At 45.9% G+C, this 13,675-nt stretch overlaps 2 protein-coding genes across 3 annotated transcripts in view; one reads left to right on the forward strand and one right to left on the reverse strand.

Annotated features, from left to right (window-relative positions):
- The window catches only part of CNST (consortin, connexin sorting protein), a 357,608-nt gene extending 350,270 nt beyond the window's left edge, over nt 1-7,338 (reverse strand). The window contains exon 1 of one of the 2 annotated variants that reach the window (XM_078648798.1): nt 7,179-7,338. The gene's annotated coding sequence lies outside the window, so the exon portion shown is untranslated. The remainder of the gene's footprint in view (nt 1-7,178) is intronic. The other variant, XM_078648797.1, reaches the window with a different exon arrangement.
- A 1,143-nt stretch (nt 7,339-8,481) lies between these two features.
- Nucleotides 8,482-13,675, forward strand: part of TFB2M (transcription factor B2, mitochondrial) — a 139,002-nt gene continuing 133,808 nt past the window's right edge. The window contains exon 1 of the mRNA XM_078648799.1: nt 8,482-8,934. Coding sequence (XP_078504925.1) covers nt 8,652-8,934 — 283 coding nt within the window. The 5' untranslated portion in view covers nt 8,482-8,651. The remainder of the gene's footprint in view (nt 8,935-13,675) is intronic.

The following is a 13,675-nucleotide window of genomic DNA, read 5'->3' on the forward strand; positions in this document are numbered from 1 at the left end:
ATTGCTGTGTTTCACCATAGATGAAAGTTTACTAATAGAGCCGTGGATCGGCTAAAATCCTTCCATATGTAATCCCAATCACACCACAGATCGGGATGAATTGTGACTAATCATGAATAGTTGGAATGCGTGAACATATTATTGTTGAATTGTACAGAAATTCATCTAGGTGCATGTCAAAACAAGGCAAAACATCAAATATCCAATGTTGACACATTAGTATGTTTCTCAATTCATTGCTTCTATATACAAGTCAAGACCCTTCAAAAAAGACATAGAGATGATAATTCATTCTTCTAAGATGCTCTGATCATATCCCATCTTTGGACACCCTATAATCAGGTTCACAGTTCTATTACGAAACAGGGTGTAAGACCCAAGATGAAAGTTCAAAGTGAGACATCTAATGTCCAATGCCTCCTATACTATAGGTTTACCTCAGTTTTTAACCTATATGGACGGTCAGTTCCTCCCCACAGTTTAAACCATGCGGGTGTTTAGTGTGCAGATCTATGATGTAACGTGATTCTAACCTACGCAACTTCTTCAATCGGTCTCCACCCCTAGGACTCTGAGCTACACAGTCCAAACCAAAATACTGTAACTGGTTGCGGTCCTTACTATGTTTGTCTGCAAAATGGCGCGCAACCGGGTATGCCTGATCATTTTTGTCGATGGCCCGCATATGTTCTAACATCCGCATCTTTACTGGGTTAACGGTACTCCCAATATATCGGAGACCGCACAGGCACATCACACAGTACACAACGATGGGTGTTGTGCAGGTGATAAACTTCATGATCTTTTTTGTTATAATCCCTGCATCTGGTATTTTGTATGTCAACACCCTCCTACTGTTTGCGCAAGCCTTGCATTTGCTGCATGGAAAAAAGACCATCATCTGTTTTAGGCCACTTATTTTTCCAGGCAATTTGTCTAGATGACTTTTGACCAAGATGTCTCGCAGGGATCTCGCTCTTTTAAATGTGACCAAAGGTTGAGGGGGAACGTCCATACCAATGATAGCGTCTGATAGGAGGATGGGTCAATTTTTTCGTAGCATTTTCTTGAGATGACTCGCCTCAGCTGAGTAGGGAGTTACCATCCGGAACTTGCCTACATCAGCTGAGGCCCTCTTGCTGCCAGTAAGTAGTTGTTTTCTATGTACTCCTCTCACTTTGTGTAATGTAGTGTCAAAGGTAGCTGGATCATATCCCCGGACTCTAATTCTTGCAATGCTTGCTGCTGCAGCTTTCTCAAATTCATTGTCTTTTGAACAGTTTCTTCTTAGCCTAAGCAATTCCCCGTAGGGTATGCTTTGGACGAGTTTAGGTGGATGGCTGCTGCTAGCAAAGAGTATTGAGTTTCCTGCCGTTGATTTACGGAAAAGAGTGGTTTGTAAAGTCTTCTCCTCAACATACATCCTCAGGTCCAGGTAGTCCACTGCCACTGGACTAACTGTACCTGAGAATCTAAGATTAACTTGGTTGTTGTTGAGGAGATCGATATATCGATTGGCTGACTCTGTATTTCCCTGCCAGATGATGAATAAATCATCGATATACCGGTACCACTTTATGACCTGCCCTGAATTGAATTCACTCCGGTAGGTTCTGGGCACCCGCTTCTCCCACCAGCCAACGAACAAGTTTGCGTAACTGGGGGCAAAGCAGGTGCCCATCGCCGTGCCAGTAAGTTGCTTGTAGTACTGGTCTCCGAATAAAAAGATGTTATGGGTTAAGCAAAACTCAATATACTCAATAAGCATGATGGTATGTGCTGAGTACCTCAATTGTCGTCTTTCTAAAAAGGACATTATACACACTCCACACAACTTCCAGCAAGCACTGATGCCACGCCGGCGACGAAGGAGACGGACCACCAGGTACAGGTACGATGTTTTATTTCACCACCACAACAAAGAACAGCTACGTGTTTCGGGCTTAGAAGCCCTTGTTCACACTGTAATTGTCAGTAAAGTTTGATGCTTTTTCATATTATGCTATAGTGAAACACACCCCTATCCATTACATCATCAATCACATGATCATGGAGAGTGAAAACATACATGTTGTTGTTTTTGTTCTTTGTTTTCTTTCAGAATAATTCCAGTTATTTAAAATGTTGTCATTATTAAACACCAATGTTAATCATGAGTTTCTCTAGAGTATTCAATTTGTAGCGTTCAAAAGAATATATATATATATATATATATATATATATATATATATATATATATATATATATATATATATATAGAGGCTTGTTGTCCAATTTGATTCGGTCTGTATAATACATAAACCGCAACGCCTACTTTGATACATTAATATTAGCCCTTTTTCTTCAGGATGTATTGTTCAAACAATTGCAATACTCTATACATGATTTACTTTGATTATATGTAAACATAATAGCGCAAAATAGCAAAGCAGCACCAACTTTAAAGTGCAAAAAACGGTGCCAAATGTGTGCAAAAAGAAGCAATATTAAGTGCAAACTGCATGATTCAAGAAGTGTATCAATATTTATAACAATAATATCCCAAATCCGGGAGATAAAATGTGTTAAAATCATAAAAATCACTTTCGTCTAAAATTCATCATAACAGTATAAAAATTCATTAGACAAAAAATCATCAACAAATATTATAAATAGATATAAATATGTACAAAAAATACCTAATACCTATATATCACGCAGCCTGTGCTGAGTTTCATTACTGGTGGGAGGCATCAACATCCTCTATGTTGCACACCCTCTCTCCAGCTGTGATGCCCCCCACTAGCAATAAAAATAAAAGAGAGTAATGACGCCTCCATAGCCGACTAAAAATGTCAAAAAGGCAAGCCCGTCTGTGGCCAATGCCAGGAATCCTGATCCTCCTACTACCCATCGCTACAACACCACCATCCTCCTCGCACTCAACCCTGGAAGGCTTAGAGCATGCCAACAGGCCTTGCCAAACACGACCCAAGGCCAGTTCTCCTGCCTCCACTGCCGCCAGACCCTCACTGCCACCCCAGCCTCCAACACCGGCGACAGCCTAAAATGCATCCTCCTCAATGTACGCTCCGTACAGAAACACGCCAAGGAAATCTGGAACTTACTTGACTCTCTTTTGCCCGACATCGCCTTCTTCACAGAGACCTGGACCAACGCATCCTCTGCCCCCGACATCAGCACCACCATCCCAGACGGATACAAGATCCAGAGGAAAGACAGCCCCAACCACCTAGGAGGGGGCCTCACCATCGCCCACAAGAGCAACCTCTGCTTCACCATCTCCAGTGAAACCTTCCTCCCCGCCGAACACCTGTACTTCCAGATCAAGACCACCCCCAAAGCCACACTCCGAGGAACCCTTGTCTACAGAACCCCCGGCCCCGGAACACCCTTTGCCACCACCATCACCGACTTCATCGCACCCCACGCCATCGCCTCAACTAACTACATACTCATTGGAGACCTGAACTTCCACCTCGACAACCCCAGCAACCCCAACTCCACCATCCTTCGTGACAACCTCACAAGTATCGGACTTAAACAACTCGTCAACACACCGACCCACAGAGCCGGACACACCCTCGACCCCATCTTCGCGACAGGAAACAGCATCCAATTCAGTCACACAACCAGATCACAGCCACCAAGAGGAACTTCATCCACAACAAAATCCTGGCCTACTCCATCAACTCCAAGGAACTTTTCAGTGTCATTCAAGAATTCGCCAACCCACACAGCGAAGCCACAGACATCACCCCCTCCCAAGACCTCTGCGACAAGCTTGGAACCGATTTCTACCTCTAGATCAAAAACCTCTATGACAACTTCATCGACCATCCACCAGGTGCCACAGATGGCCCCCCACCCCCAGAAACAACACCCAGTCCACCATCTCTAACTGGACACCGATCACGGCCGAAGACACCGCCTCGACTATGAAAAGCATCCACTCGGGCCCCCACCGACTCCTGCCCCCCTCACATTTACCACAGAGCAGTGGCTGCCATCATACCTGAACTACAACGCACCATCAACACCACCTTCAAAACAGGCACCTTCCCAGACGACTGGAAGCGGGCAGAAGTCAGACCCCTGCTCAAGAAGCCCACAGCTGACCCACCGACCTCAAGAACTATCGGCCCATCTTGCTCCTTCCCTTCGCAGCCAAAGTTGCAGAGAAAACAGTCAACAGGAAACTGACACGATTCATTGAAGAGAACGCTGTCCTCGACCCGTCCCAATCCGGATTCTGAAGCCACCACAGCAGAGAGACCGCCCTACTCGCCGCCACAGACGACATTCGCACCCTCCTGGACTAAGGCCACTCCGCAGCCCTCATCCTACTCCACCTATCAGCGGCCTTCGTCACGGTCTCGCACCGCACACTAGTCACCAGACTACACGACGCAGGCATACAAGGAACAGCCCTGGACTTGATCCAATCATTCCTCACCAGAAGAAGCCAAAGGATCAAACTCCCACCCTTCCTCTCCTGTCCTCCTCTGCCCCATGCCTGTCCTCCTCTGCCCCCTGCCTCAAGGAGTTACATTGGCTCCCGGTAAAGAAGCGAATTACGTTTAAAATCTTGTGTCTGACACATAAACAAATGTACGGAAAAGGCCCAAAATATTGGTCTCGCAAACTCACCTGGTATGAGCCAAGCAGACAACTTAGATCAAGTAACAAATCACTGCTTATCCCACGGCCAATCCAATTGGCCAGAAATGGGGGTCAAGCTTTTTCTTTCCTGGCACCATCTCTTTGGAATAAGATGCCGTTGGATTTGCGAACCACCACTGAACATCTCAGGTTTCGCAAGAAACTCAAAACCTTGCTGTTTTGCTGATTTTAGCCATTCTTTCTGGTCAGTGTCGTCTGCACGCGCCATGAGACTCCTTTGGATGTGATATGTGCGCGCTATGAATGCTCCTGACTTGACTTGACTCTCCGACCCCACGAAAATCACCTGCGGAGTCCTTCAGGGTTCATCACTGAGCCCCACCCTTTTCAATATCTACATGGCCTCCCTAGAAGCCATCGTCCGACAACACAGCCTCAACATCGTACACTACGCCGACGACACCCAGCTCATCCTTTCCCTCACCAAAGACCCCACCACTGCCAAACTCAACTTCCAGAGAGGAATGCAAGACATCGCAGTCTGGATGACCAACAGCTGCCTGAAGCTCAATGCCGAGAAGAAAGAAGTCCTCGTCCTCTGTACAATCCCTTCAGCATGGGACAGCACCTGGTGGCCGACTGCCCTCGGAAGCCCACCTACCCCCTCAGACCACACCAAGAACCTCTGCATCGTACTCAACTCATCACTCACCATAAACCAACAGGTGAACGCCGTCACCTCCAGCTGATTCAACACCCTCCGCAAGACCTTCAAGTGGATCCCCCCTGAGTCACGGAAGACAGTCACCCAAACACTCATCACCAGCAGACTTGACTATGGAAAAACACTCTACACCGGCATCAACAAGTCCCTACTCCGCAAACTCCAGACAATACAGAACACCGCCGCCAGACTCGTCCTCGCCATCCCCCAACACGAACACATCAGCCAACACCTAAGAAGTCTCCCCTGGCTCCCGGTGGAGAAAAGAGTCACTTTCAAAATACTCACTCACGCCTAAAAATGCCAACACAACAACGGACTCAATTACCTCAATGACAGAATCAACTTCCACATACCCAAAAGAAACCTCCAATCTTCCAACCTCACACTGGCCGAAACCCCACGCATTCACAGAGCCAGAACAGGCGGAAGATCCTCTCTCACATTGGAGCCAAGACCTGGAACGAGCAACTGGCAGACATCAGACGCGCCCCCCTCCCTTAACACCTTCAAGACTTGGCTCTTAGGCTAAACAGATCTGCAGACCCCCACCCATCCCCCCCCCCCTCAGCGCCTTGAAACCCTCACGGGTGAGTAGCGTGCATATAATTACCTGATTGATTGATTGATTGCTCGAAGTAATAAATGAAGATACTGTTGGGATGTACATATGCTCATGTGAGCGGTCGCGAGCTCTCAAGTGTCTTGTAGCTCGTGACAAGCTCGTGCATTGGGATTGTTGTGTTGTCATTTGAATATGTAGAATGTGGGGAGTTAAGGCTGGGGGGACTGTTATGATTATTACTGGCTTGGAATAACAGATGAGAAGATCTGAATAAACGCTTGTCTGACTTCAACTACTATTCTGCGTGATTATTGACTTCCCTACAGATACCTTTAAATTCTGTATTTATCTTGTCACATTTGTTGCGCTTCAAAGCACATATATGTTTGTTGACTTGAGTTGAACCCGCAGGAAAATAGTGAGCGAGGCAGACATTAGGATAGGTCAAAACTACTATTGTAACATTGGTTCTAGCATATTTTCGAAAAATGCAACATTCCCCCAAGCTGTCAAACAAGGCTTATTTACTATTTTAACTCCAATCCTGGAATATTTTTGGGGAAAACAGAAAACTACTCCAGGTATTTTAAAAAAGGGCTAGCGGTACTTCGAATTATCTAAATTCTACCATGGAGCGTCAATGAACGTCAAAAATTAGGAATATCTATTTAACAAAGCTAATATATTTTGCTATACCACTGCAATATTATTAAAGATGTAGACTGTCAGCGAAACCTTCTTCAAAGGGTTTAATTTTACATCTAGCAGCAGTGCCGTGACTAACCCATCTCTGGATCGCCGCACTACTCTTCGCTCAGCCTCTGGGAGATCACACCATAATGAACAGTCACTTAATCAATAACAGAGAATATTAATTTGAACAAGGGCCCACTTTGTGATGTCCAAGGAAGAAATGAAACACGTCGGTATTTTACTCGTTAACACATTAGCTGGCAAAACTCAACATTTTCGGGAAGTGTAATTTTATTTTCCACTAAATGGTAAAGACCTAGAGCAGACTGAATTTATAGGGAGTGCGCTACAAGTGCCGCGTACAGAGGAACGATAACAACGCTTCCCAGCGCAACGGCACAAGCGCACTTTTATTTCTATGTACTCTACGCACAAACGACCTAAATTTACAAGGAGCAACTGTTAGAACACAGATGGTGACGGGTTCGTAAGGCTGTGGGGCGACGGTAGGAGACACAGGCTCCATCCCGAGCAAGGAGAACTAGGGCAGCCCCCTCTGAGCGTCTCACTCACCGCACTTGAACCAACCCAGGGCAGACTGGGACCGTTGGAGCAGAGCGAGCCAGGGACAGTCCACTAGGAGCCGCGGGGGGACCGTCCAGGAGGAGCTGCTCGCACTGCAGCCTGAGCTGACCAGAGCCGACAGCAGGGACTCGCAGAGATCTAGAGGAGCAGCAGGAGGTAGGCGGGGCCAGGATGACGCAAACTTGACGAAACCATTTGCTGGGTGGTTCCAGGCTACAGATTGCGCCACTGGACCTGCGCGTCTGAGGTCGGTCAGTCTCGCACTTGCAATGGTGGCGAATCTCCTTACCTGCAGCAACCGAATTCAATTCACCCACGTCGCTGGTGTTTTTTCTGCTGCTCTCGGGCCTGGCCCCGGTTTACTTGGATGGACAGGACCCAGCGATTGCACCAGCCTATAGTTTTCCTTGAAGAGTACTCAGTCAATGTGTTTTTGCATTGATATCTATACCCGTCATCTGTAGGGAGACATCCAAGTGCACAGGTACATACTGTGCTACGTACTGTAAACAGAGGGAATGCTCGGGCTTCAGCGATCAACATCCAACGAGCACTTGATCGTTGTTTCAGCTGATTGCACTCTCTGCGGCAATGCAGCCAATTAACAATGGTGCAGTTAGGATTGCTGGAATCAATCTTGGACTGCTACATAAAACATGCTTAGACTGACCCGATTCGCTGCGAACACCTCGATAACAGGGCCTAGTCCGATTTGCCGTAATTTATTTTATTTTATTTAATGCGATTTTATATAGCGCGAACTTTACCCGAAGGTGTCAGAGCGCTTTACATAAGAACCAGTTGCGATACACAAGGATTTAGGATTACAAGCGTTACATAAAGATACAAACAGAAAAAATTGCAAATGTACAAGTTATAAAGTCACACAAGGAAGAGATACGAACGAGAAAAAAAAGCACCAATAACAGACTGTCAGTGGAAAAATCAATATGTATTTGCTTTGAGTTCTTTACACTAAGAGCATCTGTGGTTTAAAATACAGTGAAAACACCAAACGGTTCAAGCGCGTGTACAGTCCGAAAGGTAGTGGCGTTTTGTGGAATGTACTCTGTGTCTACGGCCTCCAATGCTGCAGCAGATCGCTAGGACGTGTAAAACCCGAGCCATTTACACATTCAGACAGTCTCATAGAGAAGGGAAGTCATTGTGAATGCGGTTTATCCAGCATCTTGCGCTTGATGCTAGTACAACGTAAGTTGCGAGTTAGCGCTCTAGTGCTTTGTTAGAGCCTTCTGTTTACATTCTTGTGTGCTCCGGAAGCGGAAGTGAAAGCTCGTGTGCTTCAGTTTGACGGCCTGCGCCACCTCCAGCGTTCCAGCACCATGTAGAAGGTCACACACGTGCAATGGCACCCGAGTGTTTTGTGGGGTGCTGACCTGTGTCGGCACGGGTGGAAACATACACCCTGCAGGGCTGTGCGCGAGGGTCGCCTCTGACGTCATGTGCACGCTCCAGGGCGGACGACTGCTCTTGCCTCCGCTGCTCTTGCGCCGCCTTCCTCGGGTATCGACCCTACCCCTCCGCGGGGTCTCCGCTGCGGCAGCGGCCGGGGCGCGGTGGAAACGAGAAGTCCCTGACCTGGAGTACTTGCAGGAGCGGGCCCAGGCCAGTAAAGGCTTCCGCCGCTTCATCGCAGACCCCGAGTTGGCGCGGGAGGTGTTGCGCTGTCTGGAGCCTGCCGACCTGAACCGCCGAGGGGCTCACATCTGGGAATGCAACCCTGGTAGGTGTCTGTAGTGATGTAAATCGAGATGAGGCCCACGTAGGTTCTTGTAAGAATAGTATTTATTTAGTAAGATGATACAAGATGGTAGTCAAGGTATTAAGATGTTATGGAGGATTAAAAACCCCGCCAGGACCAGTCGCTTTAGAGCTCAGCCCCAAGCTCCCAACTGAACTGACAGAGCTAGGAACACAACATTCTAATGTCATCATGGATACCAACATTCCACATGGTGACAGCCGAGGATGAGCAAGAAGGATGAGTAGCAATCACTACAGTGTCTCACCTCCGAGGTCCCATCTTGTACTGTGCAACTGTTACCTCGCACAGCTCTGACGGTTTGGCATAGTGTTAACCTGCATCTTTCTATTTTATCCGAAGTCTTAGTCGGCTACTTATTTAGGAAGTATGGTGTGCAATACGGGTATATTGCCCAAGCTGGAGTTAATGGAGACTTTAACCAACCCGCAGCCTCCCAAGAACAAGGAGGATGTGAGGTTTTTGTAGGCCTGACAGAATGTTATGGGTAGTTTGTGGCTAATTTTGAAGAAAGAACTTAAGATATCACGCAGCTTTCAAGAAAACATGTCTGCTGTAAATGGAACAGAAAATTATAATTGGATGCTGATTATCATCTTTGTTCCCTTTTGTTATGTGTTGATATGTTTACGTTTGAAGTGGACACGAGCGCTCACGCACTCGTGTCAACGCCAAACAACATTCCCTGCGGCATGGTATTATTTGAATAGCTCCGCGTGGAAGTGTAGATTTAAATTGTGATAGCAAGGGCAGTTTAGTGATGTGGGAGTTATGGTCATTCTTCAGTTGTACCTGAGACTTACATGTTGTTTAATAAACGGCTCTCCATCGTACCTGTTTTCCTTGCTTTTTCTTACTGGATATGTGTGCAAGAAGATCTTCATAACACTGGCGATGAGGATGGGATTTGACACCTTTTGAACTGTTGAGAGGTGGTTAACCTATCACTAAATTAGTTCCTTGGTGGTTAAGGAACAAGAATAGATTTCAAGCAAAATCAGCAGAAATAGATTTCAAGGAAATTCGTCGTAAGGTAGATGCTTATAAAACAAAAATGAAAGCTAATTTATTAAAAAATAAGAATGTAAGGGAATGTATAATTCAGGTAGGAGATATAGTATGGCTGAAGAAAGGTTATTTTGTACGTAAAGGATTATCTAATTGGTCTGAGCCTTTGGAAGTGTTCAAGAATGCAGTGCGTGTGGAAGATGGAAGTGTCTGGAATTTAAATAGGGTTTCAATCTACAAAGGCAGGAAGGAATTTTGCGATAAGTGTTCTTCAAATGTATTTTTAGATGTTAATATAGACAATGTAAGTAACTCAAATACTGACCTATCTTTGTGTGGACAAAATAATTGCACTCCAAGAGAATGTTCTATTACTGATCAAAGCAATTCTGCTCCAGATTGTGTTATCAGAAACTCAAGAATTCGTAGGTTACCTGTCAAATTAAAAGATTTTGTTCTTTCTTAAAAAAAAAAAAAAATAATTAAAGGGGGAGGTGTGTTATGTGTTGATATGTTTACATTTGAAGTGGACACGAGCGCTCACGCACTCGTGTCAACTTCAAAACAACATTCCATGTTGAAGTACCGAAATTATATTATCGCCTCCCCACAATTATCATTACATTACCAAATCCCCTTACCAATACCAATAAGCAGTCGGTCGGCAGTGTAGAAGGTTCAAGCGTTTATTAGACAAACACAAACTCTGCCAGAGGAGCTCCTTGCGACCTAACCCACGAGGTCTGCCAAGAAGACTGCTGGCACATTGTCAGCACATCACATATATACAGTTGCATTGGCATCATCATAGCCTAACATGGAAAAATACAAATTGGTACAAGCTAGTACAGTAATAGGAAAACCCATATAAGGCACACAAAGAGCTCCTTGCTTCGCTCAGGCGGCAAGGTCAGACGGGTGACTCCCTTCTGTCTTCTCAGAGACAGTCCACCCTGCACCCCTCCCGGAATGTCCTTATCGGCCCTTCCTCAGCTAACTACGACCTTGCCGAGTCTAACGAGCTGAAACAGCAGTTTCTGCAACAGTTGGTTTCTTCCCCAGGAGCAGGGTTTTTAGAGGCAAATGAGAATAGGGCCTGTACATGCACGATATTAAAGAAGGCCATAATATGGTATTCATATAGCGTAACGTGGTGTGAAGCTAAGTAAAAGTAAATACCGCAAATACTAATGTTGCATGTCTACGGTGTGAGTCTAGGGACACCATGCTAATTCTAACATATCGATTATCAATACTACATGATCAAGAATCGATTCTAGTACCTCAAACCCTCCTTTTAGCGTGGTGGAGCTAAATAACGACAAACAGCTACTCCTCGAATATTTCTTCATCGATGGCCATCATGTCATGTATCTCTTTCTGCAGCATTTGGGCTTTAATAGAGACAGGGGTTGGAACGCACAGCGTGGTGATACGGGAAGCACAGTAAGAACAGCAGGCAGGACCACACTGCATCAAGACACAACACGTAAAGATGATGGCAGCTGCGCCTCCTAAGATCAACATCAGCTTCCATCCCCATGTGGACAGGAGTCCCCAAAACCAACCTGACAATGACCAGGACCCATTTTCGGTATGCATTTCAGAGGCAATGCGGTGCAGCTTTTGGATGGCTAGATGGACCGAGGGGGCGGAGTCAGGAATATACACGCAGCAAGAACTGCCGATGACACGGCATGCCCCACCCCGATCAGCTAAGATAACATCTAAAACCATACGATTTTGAAGCGCTACAAGCCTAGTAGCCTGAAGTTCCACGGTCAAATTTGTTAAAATATCAGTGGTGATATTAATGACATTCTCCACTATTCTAGACAATCTCCTAATTTCCCTACTATTGAAAATAGGCCCCCAAAAGGGTAGTAGACCCTTACTAAAATCCGTAAATTGCTGCAAGGAGGTATCTGTTTGATCAACTTCCGTCATATCGAACTGTCTACGTGATCTGTGTAAGGGTGCAATATTGGAACGGCTAGAGGTCACCTCGGCAAAGCTTGCTACTGGTGTACTTGTCACCGGGGCGGCTGTATTCCCATGATGGGATCGCATTGGGTATAACTGATGCGTTTTGTGATAGTTGGAGGGGGCCACATAAACAGGAGGAAACAGAAAGGATAAATAGCAACGTCCCCCCCAATTCCGTGGTAACCAAGTGTATGCGTGCTCCCCACACACAAAATACACATTGTGTGGGGTAATCAAAGGAGGGCTAATACGTTTCCGCAGTCGATAGGTATAATTGCAGATGCTATTCCCCATTTGTACCCTACCCATCCCTTGCACACAAAATCCCGCAGAAACATTCAAAATCGGGATAGGTACAGTGCGATCTCTGGTAACATTTCGTTCAATGAAAATCTGAAAATATTGTGTGGCATTAAAGTCCTTAAAGTCATATAATTCATCTTGCAACCAAGTTTTGTTCATTTCCGCTAAATACAGTTGTATGCAACCTTGTGGGTCAATTGTCACCTGATTCCCATGTCCCGTTCTATTATAAGCATAGTGTGCTCGAACATAATCAAGAATAATATTATGCTCATTGACATCGAGGTCCCTGTGATGCTCACCCCCATGCCGGTATATTTCCAAAAACAGTTTGTACCAAGCTTCACAACTACCTAGATAAGACAGAGGGCGGGAGAGAAACAGATCATGATTGCGCACTACAGATGGCAGGAGCCCACAAACCCAACAATCCGTAGTGTTAGTAACATTGTGTGTTTGGTGCAACATTTCTATGAATACGTTTTTAGCATATTTCTGGCGATGTCTTTCTTTGTGTGGTGCTAGGGTGAACAGGAAATGTTCGGGGGGTGCAACGGTAGTTGGCAAAAACTTCTGTAATGGGTATTTATGTTCTAAATATACGAACAGACTCATGACCACAGCTACGATAACAGTTATAGTCACAACAAATGCTATTTTGACCTTCGTGGTCCATGTAGAAAACATCGGTTCATAAAAAGGTATGTATCGAGGCGCAATAGGAAACTCTTCTTCTATTATAACACGACCAAAAGGGTACATTGCTAGCTAAAAGTCCAAAAAAATAGGCCTAGCAGTCCGACCTGCCAGAGGGTTCTTCTTTCCTGCGTCCGTCAGAGTCTCACAGGCAGACTCGTATCCCTATCCCAAAGTAGAAGCCGTCTTGCTTTAACAGAATCTTCTTTCTGAACAGAGCACAATGATCAAAAGTTCCAGCTCTCAACGAGTTCAGTCCAGTGTCTCGCTCAGCGCCCAGACCTGGAGTCTAGCAAGCCCTATCTTATGCAATGAAGTCCTTCCCTATCTCCTAACAATGGGGTCTGAGGCGCCGCGTGCCGGCTTCCTGAGCCGGAAATTGTATCGCTCGCGACCCAGCACTTCAGGGTCAGAAAAGAGCACACCCGGGGCTTTCCGTACTTGTGAGGTTTCGTCGTCTGGGGTACTTGCAACAGGATTCAAAGCTGTTGCACGTTCACTTGCAACTTCAGTGGAGACCAAGTCATCTGATCTCGCCGATCCCTTCTGTGACCTACGCTCAATTTCGCAGGCGTCAGAAAAGGGCACGAATGCATCAGCTCTTTCAGTTTCCTGTGTCAGAATTTCCCCTGGACGTGACCGCTCACCAGGGAGTGGAAGTGGTAGTCGTTTGAGATGCGAAACATGGATCCAATGCTTACGACCATCC

Source organism: Lissotriton helveticus, chromosome 6 (genome assembly GCF_964261635.1).
Source record: "Lissotriton helveticus chromosome 6, aLisHel1.1, whole genome shotgun sequence".
In the NCBI taxonomy this organism is placed as follows: domain Eukaryota; kingdom Metazoa; phylum Chordata; class Amphibia; order Caudata; family Salamandridae; genus Lissotriton; species Lissotriton helveticus.